At 40.6% G+C, this 22,305-nt stretch overlaps 1 protein-coding gene across 2 annotated transcripts; it reads right to left on the bottom strand.

Moving 5' to 3' along the window:
- Positions 1-575: 575 nt before the first annotated feature.
- DAPL1 (death associated protein like 1) lies at positions 576-21,315 on the bottom strand. 2 transcript variants are annotated; one of them, XM_033231411.1, is made up of 5 exons: positions 21,144-21,315; positions 11,946-12,033; positions 9,207-9,267; positions 8,514-8,613; positions 728-861 (listed from the first exon to the last, which is right to left on the bottom strand). In XM_033231411.1, the coding sequence occupies exons 1-4, from the start codon at positions 21,199-21,201 to the stop codon at positions 8,530-8,532; spliced, it is 291 nt and encodes a 96-aa protein (XP_033087302.1). In that variant the 5' UTR covers positions 21,202-21,315; the 3' UTR covers positions 728-861; positions 8,514-8,529. The 2 variants fall into 2 exon arrangements, with proteins under 2 accessions (XP_033087301.1, XP_033087302.1); XM_033231410.1 differs by lacking the exon at positions 8,514-8,613 and having other exon boundaries at positions 576-861; positions 21,144-21,303.
- Positions 21,316-22,305: the final 990 nt, after the last annotated feature.

Below are 22,305 nucleotides of genomic sequence, written 5' to 3' on the forward strand. Positions count from 1 at the left end.
ATGGGGTAGAGGGGAGAAGAGCTAGTGCAAGCTCAGTTATGGCAATACTCTCTTTCCCACCCCACCTCCAGTGAAAATAACTTCTGTAGCCCAACCATGATGTCCTGTTCTGGAGCTTTCTGGGAGGCCTGAGCAACTCTCTCACTGAAGCTATAATTCTACCTTCTGTCTTTGATTGCTTGGCAGAAAATAATATGTTTGTAATCAATTTAATTTTTCATTTTCCCACATTGAGCCTTGAAAACAAACTATGTACTTATGTGGGAAACTGGAAAAGACATTTCACCTCAAGTGAAAACTTGAACATCCTTAGACAAACAAACTGAGAAGAGTCACTTCTTATGTTTGCATTGGATATTGGCCTTTTCCAAACCCAGTCTACTCCTCTCCAATCTCTGCCTACAAGGAGAACTCAATGAGGGTGGAACAATTCAGGGTCAGCATCAAGAAGAGTGCTTATGCAGGGAGGTGGATGGAACAGTCAGGTATTCTGGATGCTTCACTTAGTCTACAGAATTACACATGCAAACATCAATGGGATTCTGACCTGGACCAAAAAGAGGCACAGGGATGTGTTAGATTTACAAGTTTGGATGCTTTATTACCTAAAGTCAAAGGGGAAGATACAAAAGCTGTTTAATTTACCAAGCAAGTGCAGCACGCCTATGGAAAGCTTTGGCCCTTTTTGCTAAGCTGTCAGATGTTTGAGGCAGCTGGCCAGACGGCTGTGTTTTAAATCCAGGCTTAACATTTTCGAGGCTGCTGAATAATGTAGATCCTTTTCAGTGGAACAACCTTTTCCACAGCAGGTGCGGGTTTCTGATGCGCCATGTGCACTGTTGCTGGAAATTTATGGTTGAGCTAAAGGTGAGAAGGGAAGAAAAAATAGGCATATTGGATCTTCTTGGTCATGAAATATTAAACTAGTAGAAAGTGATATCGTTGATCAAGGGAATCTCATAATTTTGTTTATTTATTTGATAATATCTCTTTTTTTCCCCATACTATTTCTAGCCCTAAACCCATGGGAGTATGTTTTAACCTGGGTCTTCTCTCATTTACTGTCTTTAACTTTAAAAAATTCCAATTGACATTTTAAAAAGTGGGAATGGTTAAGTATGTCTGCAACAGTTCTCTGTGGTGTTAGCAATTATTCTGGCACTAGTATGCATCTATGAATCACTGAATTCTAAGAAGGCTACAGAGATATTGGAGAAGGTCCAGAGGGGGGACAAAAAACTCCTCAATTGTCAAAAGAAATAAATAACCTCTGAAATAAGTTAAGAAGAGTTAGGGTTATTTATTAGGTCTAAGTATGTACATTTGCTATTTTTAAGGTCAAAAATGGTGTGATATTGGCCATTCCATATGGTTCAATCTAAATATCCCAGTGAAGAGAAGGCTGAGGGCTGGCTTACTAGCCTCAGGGAACAAAAGTTCTGATTAGTCTTCTCCACAGAAGACATCTGTAAGTAAATAAGCTTAAATAGACTTATTAACACAGGCTGAGCCTTTTTGACAATAAGAGACATTTCATATGGAACCCAGAGACCTTGCGGAATTTACATTAATGATAACTTAAGACAGAAACCATGCCCAATGGTGCTGACCACTTCAGACATGGTTTTCCTAGGAGGAGAATTTGGACCCAGTGACCTTTTGGTTTTGAAAACCAACTGTCTTGGTTTCCAAGCCCATCAATTCATAAAAGTACCTAAAGAAACCTCCCTTGGCCAGCGAGGAAGGGATGCCTCAACTCAGTAGGAATTTAACTTATCACTATTGAACTTAGATGCCCTTGCCTTGACACTCTAAATAAGAGGGGAGATAAACTGTTCATGACCCCAGCCATCACACTGTTTATGGTTTGTTTGCACTCTTCTAAGCCAGAGAAAACATATGTGCCTCACATCTCTTCTCAAATATCTCTGCCCAGGCCCTAGGCACACAGCAGTCCCTTTCATTTGAAATGTGACTCCAAAAAGTCCTTTCTTCTTGGTTTTAAAAAATTAAACACACTGGCAGAATATACACTGAAGTGTTAGCAATGGTTACCTCTGGGGGATAGAATTACGGGTAATGCCTGGTCTTTTTCTTTGCTTTATTTATCAGTACTATTTTTTTTTCTTTTATAATGAGCAGGTACAAGTTATACAAAAATTAAGCCCAAGGATTATCTCTGCCAACATTCTAGCAGTTGGAAACAAAACATAATTGAGATATTGATCATAAATGTTGCATTAGAGTTTAAAAAAGACCTGGTGACTTTTTTTTTTTTTGTCAGATCAGTTATCATCAGACCATATGATGTGCATTTTACAACGTGTTAAGGGCAGAATGTTTTGTTTTGCTTTGGTTTTCTTCAGCATTAGATCCAGAAGGAAATTTAAGAGGTCATTGACTTCAGTAGTTTACTTCCAGACTGGGTGTCTTTAGTCTCAACTAAAATAGATGAATTATTTCAGGTTAGTTTTAAATCACATTTGAGAGATTGCGGGTAGGAATAAAAATTTGACAAGTTAGTGAAGGTAAAAGGGGGTGAGAAGGGAAACAAACAAACAAATTCTGATATAATAGAAATGTGGGCAATTAGCCAAGGTGAGGTGGGGTAAGAAGACAAGTTGGGACTGGAACAAAGAAAGCCACATGCTGATTGTTGTTCTTAAGTGTGAAAGAGATGATGGGTGGAGGTAGGAAAAGAAAAAGGAAAGGAGAGTAGTGTTAGAATAACTGATCGAAGATATTTTCTGCTTAATTTGGCACTAATTTGTTATTTGATCACCTCCAGGGTGATCTCCACAATTTAGGGGCTACATTGTTTGGGCATGTAAAGAAAATTGTGCTAAGATATACAAAACTTGCCATTTTAACCATTTTAAACTTTTAACCAGTTTAAAGTTAAACTGTGTACAGTTAGTCCAGTGGCACTAAATACATTCACATTATTACACAGCTATCAACACCATCCACCTCCAGAACCTTTTCATCATCCTAAACTGAAACTTGGAACCAATTAAACAATCACTCTCCATTCCCTCCTCCTCCAAGCCCCTGGCAACCACCATTCTACTTTCTATATCTATGAATCTTTCTACTCTGGGTACCTCCCATAAGTAGAATCATTCAATATTTGTCCTTTTGTGTCTGGCTTATTTCACTTAGCATAATGTCTTCAAGGTCCATCCATGTTACAGTATGTGTCGGGATTTCCTTCTTTTCTAAGGTTAAATAATATTCCATTGTGTGTGTGTGTATATATATATATATATATCACGTTTTGTCTATCCATTCATCCATTGATGAATACTTGGTTAGGATCTCTTCACCTTTTGGCTATTGTGAATGATGTGGCTATGAACAGTGGTGCAGGAATATCTGTTCTGAGTCCCTACTTTCAATTCTTCCAATATATGGGAAGATTATATTGGAAGAAGTGGAATTGCTGGATCATATGGCAATTCTCTCTCTCTCTCTCTCTCTTTTTTTTTTTTTTGAGTTGAGATTTTGCTGTGTCACCCAGACTGGAGTGCAGGGGTGTGATCTCTGCTCCCTGTAACATTGAACTCCCGGCTCAAGTGGTCCTCTTGCTTCAGCCTCCTGAGTAATTGGGACCTCAGGCATGTGCCACCATGCTGGGCTAATTTTTTATATTTTTAGTAGAGACAAGGTCTTTCTATGTTGCCCAGGCTGGTCTCCAACTGGGCTCAAGCGATTCTCCTGCCTCAGCCTCCCAAAGTGCTAGGATTCAAGTTGTGAGCCACTGCGTCCAGTCTGATATGGCAATTCTATATTTATTTTTTGAGGAACCACCATGTTGTTTTCCACAGCAACTGGACCATTTTACATTCCCACCAGCAATATAGAAGTGTTAAGGGTTACATTTTAACTGAGGCATTCAACCAGAGTTCTAAAAGCACCGCTCAACTATTTCCCAGAAGAGGAATTTCACAGATTAGAATATTTGAGAAACAAAGTCAGCTCCTGTGGCCCATTGGCCATCTGAACTGATCTGGGAAAGTTCGAGAGAAGAAAAGAAAATCAACAGGATTGAGAAAAAAGTAGGAATAATTCTGGCAAAGATAATAGACAAATTGCCCATAATTGTTAAGCTACAAGTGTACAGGTTTTGGGATTCCAGGACCAGGTTTCCATAGCAACTTGAAAATATGATAAAAGGAAAGTTCTCCTTCTCATCTCCCTACCTGCCTCAGTCAGGGGCATCCTCATGTAGGACTTGAGGCTATGGGTGGAGAGTCTATAAAGAATCTTCCGTCAGAATTGATGAAACTGTCAATAAAATGGTCAACTCCTCAATGTACTAATTCTTTGTTGTAGATTTTATATCAATGGAGATAGGAAAGGTTATTTTCAAGTCTAAACTACAAATAAGTAGAAACAGCTTTCCAGAGTATAAGCTACAACCAGCTGTGTTTTAGTCTGACATTTTAACTTTGGGGAAGCTGTGGAATTTTCATCATTAGTCTTTGTAAAATGATAGTATTTGTAGAATGAAAGGTGTTTCTTGTGTCATTCATTAGGGTAAGAGAATGCAGGGTAACTCCACGAGAGAAAGAATTCAAAGCCATGTATGTACGAGGATCCTGCCTTGCTGTGGCTCCATTATAGGGGCAACACATTGAACTCAGAAAGTGGATCAGTAGAAACTTCCACATGGAGATTTACCTTCATCTTGGGTAGCTGTGACCTCAGAACCTATATTTTTCCTTTCGGAGAAAAAGCAAAAGAAGTGTAATGGAGGTCTTTATGACTAGAGCGCTGAAATTCTAGATGCAAGAAAATCAGCTGCAGGTTTTGTTTTAGAGCCTGAAGTTGGGTGGTGTTAGCAGACTGGCAGGGCTTTCATTCATCTTTCCAGGGTGTTAACTTCCAACTCGAATGTTGGCACTTAAATTTCCACACCCTGTTAAGCAAACTGCTTAAAACAAAACATTCAGCTCTCGTCAATGAAATTCAAGGATACTCCTATAGTGATATTAATCTACAGAACAAGAGAAGCCTTTTAAAATCTGCAGATGCCTTTGATAGTTTTCTCTCCCCCAGGATCCCATTTCACATACATCTCACTGGCTTTGGCAGTGGTGACCTAGAGTCTGGCAGCTTGAAAAAAGTAGCCCCAACTTTAACCGGGCTTCAGCATTCCTCCTCCACACCATAACGCAACTCCATTATGGATGTTTTAACTGGATACTTTTATGGTCTGAGAAGTTTCACAACTATTGCCAAATTTAATTGCCATGGCTGTCCAGAGGATTAATATATTTGGCAGTATCATTCTTGTTCACTCCCTGTCTTAAAATAATTTTTTAAAAGTAAATGAATGAGCACAAATCCCAGGGGAGTTACGTGATATCTAAAAGGTCAGATAACTTCTAAGTAGTGGGTGGAACTTGATCTAAGACCAGGTCTCCCAGATTTCTAGCCCAGAGAGCTTTTGGGTTACATAACCTGTTTTCTGCAGGAATACCATGTCATATATTCTGCCACTGGGCAACATGAATTCTCTTAATATTGAGGGCTCCAAGAGGTGGGGAAGGCTGGCTGGAGAGCGGGGAGGAAAGGAGAAATGAGGTAGGGTGGGAGAAAGCAGTCTGTGTGGAGGGGAGAGGTGGGGAAATACTGGGGGGCAGGGGGCGTAGATTCTAGGCTGCTTCCCACTTTGATTTACACAATTCCAGCCCTTTGGAGATTATTTTCAATCTCCAAAATCTTAAACCCCATGTTGATTTTAAAGTAGGAATTCAGAGATGAACAGCGTACAGAGAGAATTTTCCTGCCACGGTTGAATGGTTGATGAGTTCCTATGGAGAGGGGTTGCTTTAGAGACTTCATTTCTTAAAATAAAGTATGAGAAATAACATGGGTTCTTGGGACTAGACATGATTGTAACTGAGGGCATGAACACATGTTAATAAATGCAGAGGATGTGACTCTCAATTCTGCCACTGCGTTTATTCTGACCAACTGCATATTGTTAGGTCTCTGTGGCAATACATATTGTGAGGAGAATCATTGTAATGCAGGACAAATGTATTAAAAGATACCTGTGTCTCTGTATCTTTTATATATTGTTTCCTATATTTTTTGAATCACCCTGTATAGTTTATAGCAGCATGGCTATTCAGTTTTTAAAATCAAAGTATTTACCTAAAGTAAAATTTACCCTTTTTAGTGTGCTGCTTTATGAGTCTTGACAAGGACATACAGTTTGCGACTACAACCACAATCAAGATAAAGAACCGTCCCATCATTTCCCCAAATTCCCTCTGGTCATTTGTAATCAACCCCTCCTACTCAGCCCCACACAACTGCTGATCTCAGTAGATCTAGTAGTCAGCAGATCTCAACCCCAGGTTGACCTTTATTGTGAAATCTTACTAGGTTTCTGGTTGAATGATGGATTCGGTGGGATTTTTCTTAGCTATAGGGAAACACATGGATCCTACCAATGTTTGTTTTTGAGGTAGTCCCTTACAGTACTCTTGGAGCTTATTTTTGTTGCTGGTGCCTTACCCTTTACCTGGGTTCCCAAGTGATGGTAGGATGCAGGCCTGGGAACAGAAGATATCACTTGCTGAGGGCTAAGTGTCCTAGCACTGTGCATGTATTATGTTTTACTCTCAGCATGTACCTGTGAAGCAGATACTGGTACTCACACTTCCATTTACAGATAAGGAAAGAAGAGCACAAAAAAAGTGAAGAAACCTGCCCTAGGACACAGAGCTAGTGAGAGACACAGCCAGCACAGGAACTGGGCAGCCTATGGCTAATGCCAGGACCTGCTCTCCTAACCAGTAACCTGTACAATCTTAGCCACAGTCCTACTCCATTAAACACTGAGCTGAGCACAGGGGTATATTTTTAAAAATAGGTATAGTTTCTGTTAAAAATATTTCTGTTTCTTTTCCTTTCTTTTCTTTTCTTTTCTTTTTTTTTTTTGAGATGGAGTCTCACTCTGTCGCCCAGGCTGGAGTGCAGTGGCGTGATCTCGGCTCACTGCAACTTCCTTCTCCCGGGTTCAAGCAATTCTCCTGCCTCAGCCTCCCGAGTAGCTGGGACTACAGGCGCGGACCACCATGCCCGGCTAATTTTTGTATTTTTAGTAGAGACGGGGTTTTACCATATTGGCCAGGCTGGTCTTGAACTCCTGACCTTGTGATCCGCCTGCCTCGGCCTCCCAAAGTGCTGGGATTACAGGCGTGAGCCACTCTGCCTAGCCTGTTAAAAATATTTCTAACAGCACACCATCTCAATGTTCTCTTATGGTTTCCAAATACAACTGATTATTATTGTTAAGTATTGTTACTCAGGGAAGAGATTATTCTTTTTACCTTTGAAATAAAGAAGTGATATGTCAAAGACATAAGCATATCATCTGTCTGTAAGAACACAATGTAAACTCTGGCATCGTACCTAATACACAGCATGACCAATCTTTATTGACCATTCCTTTTCAATACTTTATTTTGAGTTAACAAATATTTTAGGGGAACATGTCTAGTCTATCTAGTTCCACTTACAACTGTGAGCATTCTCTTGCCCTAAGGAAGAGGTGTTTAGTGGGCAGAAGCAAGAGAATGTAAGACGTGGGAGCAGACAGCTTCTGTTACCCTGGCAGGGTATCATGCACCAGCCCTGCCTCTGAAGCCAGGAAGGGAGAGAGTCACTTCTGACTTCACCCTAAATTGACCTGAGTGCAGAACCAAGGCTCCCACGTGAGAAGGCTCGATAGCTACGGCTCATCATCAAGATCTTACCTTGTACAACATGGACTTCAGATATGCTGTCTTATTTCACTGTCATAAAAACCAATGCTACTAACCCTAACAGTGCAAAGAGGCTACTCTGTGCTGAGACTCCCAAGACCTTCACGTTTGTGAGCTCATTGTCTCCACATAACAACCCTATAAGCCGCGTACTCTTCCTTCCTCCATTGTACACACATGGAACTGAACCACAGGATAAGTAACTTGCTCAAGGCCATACAGACGGTGATGAAGCCAGTGCCAAATGGGAGGCCCAGGGGCCAGCTGCACTCATCTTTTTCAAAGGCTGAGCTGCTGGTCCTCAGGCATCTGATTTTGGCTGCAACAGCAAGTCTTCCTTCTACAGGGGATGCTTTATCCCACCCCTTCCATAAACAGGGCAGTAGCAGAAAGAGTGGCTCTATATTACCTTGACTGTAACGTACCTGCCTACTAGACATAGAATAAGGGCCCTCGCTCAGCTCACCTACAAAATTTGAAAACAAACTTTTGAATCCAGAAAATCAAACCACTGTCTACTTGGTAAGAGTTTTCTGAGTTTCTAGAACTACCTAACAGGAATTCAGGATATATGGCTGGGCGCAGTGACTCACACCCATAATCCCAGCACTTTGGGAGGTCGAGGTGGGTGGATCACCTGAGGTCAGTAGTTTGAGACTAGCCTGGCCAAGATGGTGAAACCCTGTCTCTATTAAAAATACAAAATTAACTGAGGGTGGTGGTGCGTGCCTGGAATCCCAGCTACTCAGGAGGCTGAGGCAGAAGAATCACTTGAACTCAGGAGGTGGAGGTCGCAGTGAGAGCCGAGATCGCGCCATTGTACTCCAGTCTGGGCAAAAAGAGCAAAGTTCGTCTCAAAAAAAAAAAAAAAAAAGGAAAAAAAGAAAAGAAGAAATTCAGAATATAGAAATAAAAATAGTTTTGGTCAACTAGCTTTTTAAGCAGACTTTACTGGATAAACCCAGCTGGTGCCCAGCCTTCCTCCAACCCTAGACCATGCAGCCCTCTACCACCCACCCTCTCCTCAAATCAAATATCTCCTTATAGGAACACAGGGGCAGGGAGGAAGATCAAAAACTGCTGAAGCCCCACTCCACAGGCTGCCTTTTATAAAAACATGCCAATGTTTCCAAGAAATATTTGGGATAGCAAAGTACCATTCTGCAAATTCAGTATCACAATTTCCACTTTCTTATCTTATTTTGGAAAGGATTTATTAAATGGATACTTTAGGAATTTGAGAGACGCAGTTTCTCCCACTCAAATCACTTTGTGTTCCTCTGACCGAGAACAAATTCTTTCACAAGGACATAAAACCCCTGGGTTGGAAAAAACCTCAGTGGTCATCCGCGCATTCACCCAAGCAGCCGGATCTGCTTGGCAGACTGACTTGGAGCGTTATGTGATTTGCCCACGGCTCACCTTCTCCAGCGCGTCATTCAGGGCATCCAGTGTCTGTATTTTGGCAACATTTGCAATGGCACTGTGAAGATGGAAAGAAACTTTGAACAGGACTTAAAAAATTTTCCCACTGAAAAGGCCACATGATTTATACAGAGGGCTGTCTCTCCGGCCTTTTACGCTTTCACTCTGCTTAGGAACACCTAGAAGACACAGATTTTGCCTCTGTGTATCTATGTGCTACACACAACAAGCTTTGCAGGCCAAGTTATTACTATTGGTTTTTTGTTTTGTTTTTTTTTTTGAGACGGAGTTTTGCTCTTGTTGCCCAGGCTGGAGTGCAATGGTGCAATCTCGGCTCACTGCAACCTCCACCTCCTGGGTTCAAGCGATTCTCCTGCCTCAGCCTCCCAAGTAGCTGGGATTACAGGCGTGTGCCACCATCCTGGCTAATTTTTTGTATTTTTAGTAGAAACGGGGTTTCACCATGTTAGCCAGGCTGGTCTCAAACTCTCGACCTCAGGTGATCCACCCACCTCAGCCTCCCAAAGTGCTGGGCTTACAGGCATGAGCCACCGTGCCCAGCTATTATTATTATTATTTTAACTTTTTATTGAAATATGATATACACACAGAAACATTCACATACTATAAGCGTATAGATTGAATAAAATTGAAACCACTAGTCAAACCAGCTGTCCCTAAGGATAACTGCTACCCTGATTTATAGCCTCAAAGACTGGTTTTGACTGTTTTTGTGCTTCATAACATAAACCGTCTATAGCTTGTACTCTTTTGCATCTGGCTTCTTTCTCTCAGGCCAAGTTATTTTGTAGGAGAGTTTCAATCAGGGCCGAATCTACAGTACAATATGAATGTCTTGAAGAAACTCTGCACTTGGCATATATTTTTTTTCTGGATGGTTTGTGTTGGTTTGTAGAAGCTATTAGGAAGTAGACATGGATTGATGATGTTTGGAAAATTCTGGTCCAGAGCATATTTTTAAAAAGCTATTCTCTAAGATGACATAAAAAGGAGTGTTTGTCCATGAAAACAAGGCTTTCCTATCCTGTGCACATGCCCCGCTAGGAGATGTAAATAGCAGAGGGGGATACATGTGGAGATGATACTTAATTCCAGGGTCTCCTACCACAGTTGCTACTCCCAAGGCCCTGGGAGGGGCCCTACCCATTCCATATTGGTCATTTTTGGTTATTTTTCTTTTAAAATGGCCCTGAAAGTCTGTAAGTTTCAAGCTCCACATAACCTGTTTCTGTCCCTGGTACTTAGGGCAAGAGCCATCTTTTGCTGTTTAAGTTCTGTAAAAGTCCAATTTCTGTCATTTAACGACTGTTAGAAAACAATTGAGTTTTTAAAGAAGATTCCAATCACCACCTTATTACTCTCTAGCCAACTCCTCTACCTACATTGTTCAGTGGATGTTAGAATTAATAGTAAATCCCATTTTTCTGAGATGCAGAGAAATGAATGACCTGTCCTTTGGCTGCCCACTAGTAAGTCATTTCCAAGACAAGACGCTTTAGTTCCTGAGCCCCTGGCTCAGGCAGGTTAACCAATGTCACAATCAGCAGGGCACATGCTTGAGTCAGGTTTTAGATACAGAATGAATAGTTCTCAAAATTAATCAGCTTGCAATTCAATCGAAGTCTGATGTCATTGACAGAATGCACTCACTATTCTAGGAACTGTCCTAGATGCTGGGTCAGAAGATAAACAACGTGTGACCTCCACCCTTGACGACGTACAGCTTCCCTCTTGTCATGTGATGGCTAGTTTCTGATACAGCAGTAACAAATGACTGGCTGCTAATGGGGCAAATCAGCATCTCGTTCTAAGGTGGAGAGAGGCAAATCCTCAAAAAACGTCTTCCCAGAAATTAGGAAGAAATCTTTAAAAGTGACTTTAAAATAATTTTATAGAAAAGAGTCAAAGAAGTGCCATAGTCTATTTCCATTCTCTTTCTGAGATGGTTTAACTCTCATGGAGGTGCCTGGAGCATCCTCTACTCAGCTCCTTTTGAATTACTCATCAACTGATCTGTGGAAACCATTTCAAAATTAATAGTCTTTGAAACACTCCTCAGAAAGAACCAGTTCGGCGTGTTTATTGGTTTTTGAAATGCTCTGGTTTTCCTTACCCAATGCCTAGAGTGATTGGGCCATTTGCGTTCCTGATCCAGCCCACAGCTCTCTGCTGAGTTCTGAGAACAGCGCAGGCGTCAAGGTTATGGCGGAAGGAGCAGCGGGGAGGCTGCTCGGTACCTATGTGCCTTCCAGCTGTGCCAAATATAGTGGCCATTACTTTCTAAATAATTCAGTGATGGATTTAAGACAAAAAAGACATTCATTTTTAATTCAGGACATTTACTTCAGCAGAAAGTGTATTATGAAAACAGGGCCAACCTAGGAACAATATTTTAAAGGCTGATCTGAAAATAGGATAAAAGGATTGGTGTCAGGTTTGGATGCATTTAGGACGGTGCCTATTAAGTGCAAAGCCGCTGGGCTGGACACAGAGAGGAGGAGAATGGGTGGGGGTGCTGATGGGAGCCCTCCAGAGGGTAGCCACCTAACTTCCCCCCCCACCCCACCCTAAGTCACCACAGATTACACCCTCCATCCCCACCCTCTTCTCTGGCGGCCTCCAAAGGCACAGGAAGCCTTGGTTTGTCCTAAAATAACTCCTGGAGGCAGAGTCATTCAAAACTCAAGGTGATGGAGAAAAATTAAGAGTCTTTACCTTGTTTTCTCGAATCCTGTTTTTTTGGTATGTCTCTCCAAGGCGCCAATTTCTTGTTTTTTGGAAATTCTCATTCCTCCAGCTTTTACTACAAACAGATAAAAATCAGCAAGGAAGTTAGAATAGTGAGAGAAGGCTTGCTTTGTTATTAAAGGTATGACTTTAGATTTGAAAATAATTTTTGAACTTATTTTTTAAAGATCTAAACTTTTGTATAAAACAACACAATAAAAGGAAAAAATATATATTTTATTGGCAAACCAGGTGTGGGTGGAGGAAGGGCTGAGAGCTACTTGTTTATGCTCAGAGAAGTGGAACCAAGGCTGAAAAAGCAGAAGGTTACACCTTAGATTTAGGGAAGAGAATAACAACATACTCCCTCAGGCATTTCACTGAAAAACATTTTTTCTTATTATCAAACCAATTACATTCCCCACAATAGCAACCGACAATTACAATGTGACCCTTTGTGTTCCCACCAGATTAAAGTTGTGCGTGGCTTGCATTTTTCTTTTTCTAACCGAAGTTTTCAAAAGCCAGATTCTGAGAAATGAGCCAAAAGTCAGGGCACACAGCGATAAAAGGCATTTAACTCAACAGAGGTGGTTCTGAGTCTACCAGATACCCACCTTCCATCCAGACCCCAAACCTCCAGTGTGGGCCAAGCTCAGATGTTCTAATGAGTAATTAAACTCCATTAATAATCCTGCCATTCAAGTGATCAATTAGTGTTAATTAGGCTACAGATGACCTAACAGCAATTCAAGTGTTTAACAATGTCAGATGAAATCAACTTTTGAAAAGGAACAACCCATTTCAGATAACAAGTCAAAGCAAATGCTTTTTTTCCATTCCCAGGAAATTTGCACATCTAAAATCTGACAAGCTCAAATGAGAAAAAGCTAAATGGACATGGATTTGTTTGAGCCTGTTAATTCTTTTTATGAAAATGCCAGATTGGCGATTTTCTAAAACTGTGGTCCAATAAAGTGAAAAATAAAGAAAATCTATTGTATTTCTCTGTGCCCTTGTGAACTGACTTCATCATTGTTCTTTACAATTATTACTTAATTTATCATCTTGGTTATGTTATCTGCATAAGGCACAAAATTCAAAAGCCATAAAAAGGTCTGTAGTCTCCCTCCTACCATTATTTTCCAGCTTCCTAGATTATCTCCCAAGATACTGCTAATGTTACAAGCTTCCTGTGTCTTCATCCACAGTTATTCTACACATACACGTAGGTTTTATTTTTTATAAAAATGGTAGCATAAGGTACACATTGCTCTACGTCTTGTTTATTTTCTTCACTTAATCACACATTTTAAAGAAAGTTCCATATCTATATTTACATCTACATCTATATCTCTATATATCATGTATGTGTTTTTCTTTTTAACATCTGCTTTAGCATTTTATTATATGAACACCCTGTGTTTACTTAACCAGTTCCCTAATGTTGGACATTTCATGTGTTTCTCATCTACTGCTATCACAAACAATGCTGCAATGAATATCCTTTTGTTACCAGAAAGAGGTATCTTGATCCAGACTCCAAAAAGGATTCTTGGATCTTGCACAGGAAGAAATTCAAGGCAAATCACAGAGCTCAGTGAAGTAAGTTTATTAGAAACATTACAGAGTAGGGTGTCCTCAGAAAGCGAGTACACAAACAATGTGTCTCAGTTTTTCTTATATTGGGGCCTTGTCTATGTAAAGACTAAACTGTGACGACATGCAGGTGAGCAGACAACATGACAAGATTTATTATTCTACTGATGTAAAGAAAACCATCCTTGACATTTGGTCGGTGTGTGAGTACATCAAAGCGTAACTGTTATTATCTTGAAAGCATTATTGTTATGGGTATTGGCACATCTGGACTTTCTGTGGTTGTAAGAGTTTGTTCTTGCAGGCATTACCAAGCTGTTTCCTCAGCTGTAAACATCTTAGCACCATGGAGTTGTGACTGGCAAGGAATGTGCCTCGCTCATTCTAAGATGGAGGTGATTTTAAAATGGTGTCACTCTGGCTCTTTTGGACTCTTGCTGTCCTAACAGTTTTAGATATATAATTTTGCACAAATACAAGTATACCTGTGGGGGAAATTCCTAAAAGTGATCTTGTTAGTTCTTAAGAGTATGCGTGTCTGGAATTTAGTTAAATCTTGCCAAACTGCCCTTAGCGGAGGTTGCACCAGTTTAGAATCTCACCAGCCACGATGACAATGATTGTTCCTCCATACCCCTGTTAACAATGAGAGCTACAAAGTGTTTGCTTTTGTCAGCCAATAAGTTACAAAATAGATAAAGGTATCTCACTGTTTTAATTCTCATTTCTCATTTTTTGTTAAAGGTTGAGCTTGGTTCTGTGTTTTAGAAGACATTTGCATTTCCTTTCCTGTAAGCTGTTCAAATCTTTTGTCCTTTACAATTGGATTGTTAGTCTTTTTCCTATCTTTTTCTTATTGATTTATAGGAGCTCTTTTTCCATGAAATACATTGCAAATATAAAATATTATATTGTACCAGTTACTGCTTTTTGGCTTTACTGATAATGTTTTTGCCAGTCAGAAATTTAGTGTTTTTATGTGACCTTGTCAATCTCTTATGGGTTTTGTATCACTAAGGAGATCTGATGTTTTACTATTTAACCATTCCTGCATTCATGGAATAAACTCCATTTGGTTATTTGAATTACCAAGTTTAAAGCAATATTGATTTCTATATATAAGCCTCAGAAAATGCTATCTTTATACATTATCTGCTTTAATTTATATATATGCATTCTTTATATATGTAAATTATTTATATACACATATGGCATACAAAGTAATCAGCAACAAAAATGAAATTATATGGACACATTTCTGAATAGCCACGGAACACAGGTGAAATAAATCAAGGGATGGGCTTTTTCCCAAAGAATGTTTGAGGAGTGTGTGCCTCTGTATGGGAGATGGTGTCTGCTCATAGCTCTGTTGTTTGATGATAAGAAGAATCAAATAAGAGCTCTAGGGCCTTTGATACACCTCCCAACAGTATTTTTCATTCTCCTTATGACAAGTGTCTTTTATATATGGTGTGCTATAATTATTTTCTTGTTAGTGTTCCTTTTGCTTTCCCTGATGCTATTATTCCTACACATTTTCTTCTGCCTGGACTAATTATTATCACCAACTATAGAAGCAAAATTGTTTTAGTTAAAGATGAGAAGACCTGGCTGGGCACGATGGCTCACACCTGTAATCCCAGCACTTTGGGAGGCCGAGGCAGGTGGATCACCTGAGGTCAGGAGTTCGAGACCAATCAGACCAGTAGGGCAAAATCCTGTCTCTACTAAAAATACAGAAATTGGCCGGGTGTGATGGCAATTGCCTGTAGTCCCAGCCACTATTTGGGAGGCTGAGACAGGAGAATTGCTTGAACCTGGGAGGCGGAGGTTGCAGTGAGCTGAGATCGCACCACTCACACCACTGCACTCGGGCCTGGGTGACAGAGTGAGATTCTTCTTTCTTCTTTCTTTCTTTCTTTCTTTCTTTCTTTAAATAAGACCTTTGGAATATTGAGCTCTGTACCACTCATTTAGAAGGACATTGACAGTCTGGGAATCTTCAGAGGAGAGTGACGAGAGTGAAGGCAGGCATGCTACATGAGGAACTAGGGAATCTGGTAAGATAACTCCAGAAGAAGCAAAGACTCAAGATAGCTTAGGGAATCATCTTCAAAGATCTGAAGGGCTGTCATGAGGGCAGAGGAGCAATTTACTGATGAGGAAATGTTATGTAGGGTTGGACAACTCTACTCCTCCTAAGCTCTGTGACTGTGAGCAAGACACTTAAAACTGCTCTCAGACTCAGTCTCCACGTCCTTCAATAGGGAATAATACTGACTATTGCTGCCAGAAAATAGAGGTGACATAAGAACCTGGTGCATGGTAGGCACTTACTAATTACTAATTATTATTTATATTTATTTTATGTGGTTCCAGAGGTGAGAACGAAGATCAAAGACTAAGAGTTCCAGAAAGGTAGAATCTGGCTACTTGCAACAGCTTGTGTTATTCAACATGAAATAGATTGCCTAATACAATAATGAGTTTTCTGTACCTCAATATATTAAAGCGAAGGAAAGAAGTTCTCTTGTCATGAACACCTTAGGAGAACTTTGGGGAATTCAGTGGAAGTTGAACTAGATTATGTTTATTATAAAGTCCTTATTATAATTTCAACTCTTTTCATCTACCTCTAAAAAAAAAAAAAATCCATCACTTCTTTCCCTTTGGAAAGAACATAAGGCACTGAACAAAGAAATAAATGCCAAAATAAATTTTGTTTTAGACGGAGTCTCTCTCTCTCGCCAGGCTAGAGTGCTGTGGAGCGATCTCGGCTCACTGCAAGCTCCATCTCCCAAGTTCAAGCGATTCTCCTGCTTCAGCCTCCTGAGTAGCTGGGACTACTGGTGCGTGCCACCACACTCAGCTAAACCATAAACATGGGAGTTCTTCATCCTTAGGAACAATAAGGTAGACATTTTAGGGGGAAGAAGAAAAAGTCTTCCCCATAAGATTCCTACTTCCATCCAGCAGTCTTTAAATCCTCTCTGTCATAGGGCTGTGGGCTCTAATTCAGCAATTTAGGAAGCATAAGGGAACCACACATTGGATTTCCAGAACACGGTTCTTGTACCAAACTTGTTCTGGTAGTTAATCTTACTCAGTCATCTACGTATACTAGAAAGAAACAGAAGATAATATCCTAGACTACAGATGGATGCACTGATATAGATTTGGGCTCTCATTACACTGGGGTGACTGAACCAGGTGGAGTCAGTTTGTGAGAGGATCATCTTAAAATCTCTGCTGGAACACTGATCACAATGATCTCCTGGGGTCTAGACAAGCCATTATTTACAATGTAACACAATCAGGTTCTTGCTCATTTTGCTTATACTGGATACCTCTGCCTCAAGAGATCTTTTCAAAGTTTCACTGTATCCAAATCAATCCATTTAAGTTTGAAATTCTTTAGGTAACTCCATATTTGGGAATATCCTGCCTTTTGAACCTTTGCAGTAAGATCAGTTGGAATTGGGCAAAGTAAAATATGAACTGATTTAACATTTTAACAGAATTTTGAGTACAAATATGTAAATTAAGACTTTCAGTCCTTTCAATAATGAAGATGAACTAGAGATAGACAATGTAAAAAAGGGAGATGCTCTTTTAGATAATTTCACTAGAAAACCTAAATTTATATGGGGAAAATGAAGCTTTTCTTTCCCATCTCTGCATGAGAATTACACTCTTGTGACTGTTTTGTGGTTTGTAAATTTTTGAAAATACATCATTTAGTTTAGAATTCTAAATAATAATTTTCCAGTTAAGATTTTCCAATCTTTTTCAAAGTTTTTGGTAGAGAGTAGTGAAGATAAACATAAGCCTGCAAAAAATTAGGCTTTTTCCTTCACAAATACATGGACAATGTATGTGAAAAAGCTGAAAAGCACAAAGGTTTGTGCAAACTCTGCCTTGTGAATGAGAACATCTATTTGAAGGTTTAATGAAAAGTTTAGATATTTGCAAAATGCTTACTTTAGGCTGGGCGCGGTGGCTCACGCCTATAATCCCAGCACTTTGGGAGGCTGAGGTGGGTGGATCACGAGGTCAGGAGATTGAGACCATCCTGGTTAACATGGTGAAACCCCATCTCTACTAAAAACACAAAAAATTAGCCGGGTGTGGTGGCGGGTGCCTGTAGTCCCAGCTACTCGGTAGGCTGAGGCAGGAGAATGGTGTGAACGGTGTGAACCCGGAGGCGGAGCTTCCAGTGAGCCGAGATCGCGCCACTGCACTCCAGCCTGGGCAAAAGAGCGAGACTCCGTATCAAAAAAAAAAAAAAAAAATGCTTACTTTGTATTCACGGTTAATTTATCAGGAAATTTTAGGCTGCCAATCAAGACCCCCAAAACCCTCATCAAGAGAAGTTGTGGAGCAAACAGAAAAGGTTTTAGAGCAAGAGGGCTCACTAGCTGTGTGGCTTTCAGCAAGTCCCTCTATCTCACTGAGTCTCCGTTTGCTCCTCTGTGAAACATCACCCATCTGCAGGGCTGTTGCCACATCTAGAAGTCTCTGCTGTGCCAGGTGCAGTCAGCATTGAGCGAATGGCAGCTGTTCTTGCAGTCCTCAAATCCGTGTCCCCTGGGGCAGGAGGAGCTGAATCTCACAGCCTCTCTCTTCTGACTTCATGGTTCTGTCCTGTTCCAATGCCCACAAGTTGACTTGAGCAGATGGAATTAAGAGACTCAAGCCTTTGGAGTGTGTGAGGGTTTTCAAATGACCGTGGTCCATACGCAGTTTATGGTTGTCTCCCATTTTCTGCATTAATTTTACAATTGGACATACTCCCCCTGCAACTTCCTTCCCTCTTTAATGAGTTATAAAACCTATTCTCTTTAGGGATTCAGCGGTAACCCCTCATGGCTCTGATTCATTTGGCTTAGCCCCAATTAAAAAGTGCAGGAAATGTAGAAAAAGTCATGAACCACGGCTCTTCTTTCTATTCATCATATATCTGGCTTCCTGAAATCACCTTCTACTCACACATTTTTGGTGCTGCTGTTCATATAATGGGGTTCTTCCGAAAGTGAGAGTGAAACAAATCAAGAAAGCAGAAAATTCCCTGCTCTGCTTACTGGAGCCCAGGCCACCTTGTGTTTTATGTAGTCTCATTTCATAGCATAAATATATAGCCAGGGCTAACAGAGGTGCAATATATTAATATACATGAAAACAAAACCACTGAGTGCTCCGTATATAGGTAGGAAAGAGGTGCAGCTAGCTGACTTCTGAGTCTTTTTTTTTTTTGACAGAGTCTTGCTCTTGTTGCCCAGGCTGGAGTGCAGTGGCGTGATCTTGGCTCACCGCAACCTCTGCCTCCCGGGTTCAAGTGATTCTCCTGCCTCAGCCTCCCAAGTAGCTGGGATTACAGGCACATGCCACCACACCTGGCTAATTTTTGTATTTTTAGTAGAGATGGGGTTTCACCATATTGGCCAAGCTGGTCTTGAACTCCTGACCTCAGGTGATCCACCCACCTCAGCCTCCCAAAGTGCTGGGATTACAGGTGTGAGCTACTGTGCTGGCTGAGTGATTTCATTTTTAACTGTGATGGGATAGGCACACATTTTTTCTATTGCAGTTTTCTTCTGTTCCAACTACTGCAGTAGTGTCTTATGCCGCTCCAGCATCAGGATGTCTTGAAATTGGGGAGGATAATTTCTGTTGATAGTAATGTGTTCTACCAGCCTGCATTTTAAGGGGGCTAACATTCAGGTGCCAGGTACTTTACAGAGGTGATCTCTTTTAATCATTACAACAAACTTACTAGATAGATGTTATTTATTGCATCCTATTTCAGAGATGAGGAAACTCAGGCTCGAAGATGTGAAATGAAATCAAGGTTCGAACCCAGGTCTGTCTGATCCCAAAGGCTATGTATGTCCCACCCTCCCTACCAAATCACCTCGTCTTCCCACTTTTAGGGATCTGTATTTTGCTTATAAAAATCAAGTGAAAAATTAATAGAATTTTGGCTCTTGTTTTTATTCCATAAATAAAATTTTGCACCACCACAAACAGATTCAGACTTAAAATTAGTGGCAAGACAGGCTGAAGGATGACACTTCTTTGTTCCCTTGTGCTCAGTGGGGAGGCAAAAGTCTGCCTTCATCTCCATTCTAATTATCCAAAACCTCTTATCTGTAGTGTCACAGTTCATAATAATTAATTGTCATGCCAGAGGCATTGTGGCATGCTTGATGGAGTCATGGTGTGCTATGTACACAGAGTAATTAGCAATCATTAGTGGTGGGGACAGAAAGTTCCCGGTGGTTTCATTCAAACTTTCATTTGGTTAAGTTTATGTCTGTTCTTTGTGCGTAAGTGTTGCTTAGCAAAACAGGTTTCAGCTTAGACATTTTATGAAGGATTGGAGTGGAAATGACATAATGAGAATGGAGTTCTTTTTTCTTTTGTCTTTGTCTATGCAAGAAGCCTCTCTTTCAATTACTTGCATATATACTTCCAGATTAATAGCTAACATCATTAACTTTAAATATAGGTAATGTTAAATACTGCTACGTTTGATTACAAATATAAAATATCAGTAATCTGCTAGAGGAGATCAGAGCACGATGTCTAGAACTGGAAACTCTTTTTGGCTAGGCTACCTGCCAGAAAGCCACCAAAACAATGTTGCATTTTGACTTTCTGTGAAGAGGATACTGCCATCACCCTCTGCAGCAAAGATTATTAAAATAACCATGGCCTAGAGGTGCCAGAGAATTAGACAGTAAATATGTTTTGTAAATGGAGAAAGGCAAGAACAAAGCAGTCGAGCTTTTGAGGTCTTTCTTCAGTAAAAAAGAAGGAAGGCAGTTGGAAGAATGTAAAACTGACTAAAAATAGGCCTTTACACCTCAGCCAACCTATATGACATATGGTTAAGTACAATACAACTAATTTCCATATTCCCGAGGGTCAATATAGATAGCATAAATTAAAAAAAAAAAAGACAACCATGGATGCTTTGCAAACACCTTGACAGCTACCTTTTCCAGTCAGCCTCCTCAAGACCTGTGTCTTTATTTAAAAGTACTTCTCAGCTTATTGACAGGTAAGCTACATCCCCAAAGCCTGAGGAGGGAGAAAGAAACGTGATTGTTATCCTCTGTGCAGAAGCTGCTTCGCCTGGGTAGAAAGTCAGATGATGTACAGGCATCTTGGGGAGACTAAGTCTTACAGCTGGAACCTCTAAAGAGAAAGGTTTCCATGGTAGCAAATCATCTTCCTGGTGTGGATGTGTCACTGCTAACCTACAGCCAGGGCCCCAGGAAAGGAACGCTGCCTCAAGAGAGGAAAGGTACAACCTCTCTACCTATGCCTTTCCACAAGCACCAAATCCATACACTCCCATAGGTAATTAGGTTTTAACTCACTGGGGGGGTCTGACAAATCCCCAGGTGGCTTTACACATAAGCCAAGAAGGATCAAAGGCATAGGAGGAAGTCGGGCTGTATGGAGCTAAAGTAATACTAGGTAGGCAGAGAAGCTTCCGTCCGTTGGGGTGCTCCGTGGAAGACATTGGTGGAAGAGGGGTGCAGCAACAGCCTGCAGGACTGAGGGCAGGTGGCAGCCTACCTGCGGGAGGATGTCCCCCTTTCCGGGGGGAGAGCAGGTCTTGCACTTCATTTGTCATAGCGCGTGCCAGTGCCACTGCCAGTGCTGGTGCTCTGGAGGCTGAATGCCAGCTGTGGCTGTCCCACCACCGCACCCAGCTTTATACAGGCAGGGGGCAGGGCCCCTTAAGGGCATTGCTGAGCAGCAACAGGGCTTGTCATCCAGCTCTCTGGGAAACCTGCATCTCGTTGGCAAGTTTTCTCTTAGAAGAAGACTTTCTTCTTCCCTTCATCTGGGAGGGCAAGATAGATGTCTACAGGAGACAGGATATTCTTATTTTTTTTTCCACAGGAGGAAAGGGGGAGGATGGAGTTCAGTGGAATTCTTTTTCTCTCCAACTGTTGATCCCTCAAGTGTGTATAGTGCACCTACAATGTAACAGGCTTTTGTCATATTCCAGCATGGCAAGGAGGGCAAGACAAGTTCTTTGCTTCAGGACATCTACAGTTTTTCTAAAGAGACAGGTAGAGAGCTTTTAGAGGTATAGAGGTATAGAGACAGGTATAAATAAAATGGTACTTTTAAAGTCTTGTGCCTCTGTCCCAGTTTTTGCAGTTATAAGCATTTATACTAAGAAAGTAATTGGAAATGTATACAGAGATATCCGTGCAAGGATGGTAATCATATGCTTCTTTTCTTTTTAAAATATTGATGGGAATCAACACAAACATTTCCAAATACAGGGGGACAGTTAAGATGAATCAAGACCTCGCTGTGAGAGTATACCTTACAATCATGTTTTCAAATAATAGTTAATGATGTAGAAATATTAATGATATGATAGTGAAAAAGTAGACAAGAAACCAATCAATGCCAATTTTGTTAAAAAGGAAAAATACAACTTTAAGCTTAGACATTATTGTAATTCCAGTGCCAATAAAAGTTGAGCATGTGGCAGACACTTATAAAAATTTCTTTGTTCTTCAGTACAGTTAAAAAACAACTTAAAGATCTGTTGTCTTTTCTTCAAAAAACCCTGTTAAGAAAATAAAAACAAGCTACAAACTGGGAGAAAATATCTGTAAAATACATTTCTGATGAAGTGCTGCATTTAGAATATATAAAGAATTCTTACAACTCAATAATAAGAAAGCAGGCAACCCAATTAAAAATGGGCAAAAGA

This window comes from Trachypithecus francoisi, unplaced genomic scaffold, assembly GCF_009764315.1.
Source record: "Trachypithecus francoisi isolate TF-2019V2 unplaced genomic scaffold, Tfra_2.0 Lachesis_group13, whole genome shotgun sequence".
NCBI classification, from domain to species: Eukaryota; Metazoa; Chordata; class Mammalia; order Primates; family Cercopithecidae; genus Trachypithecus; species Trachypithecus francoisi.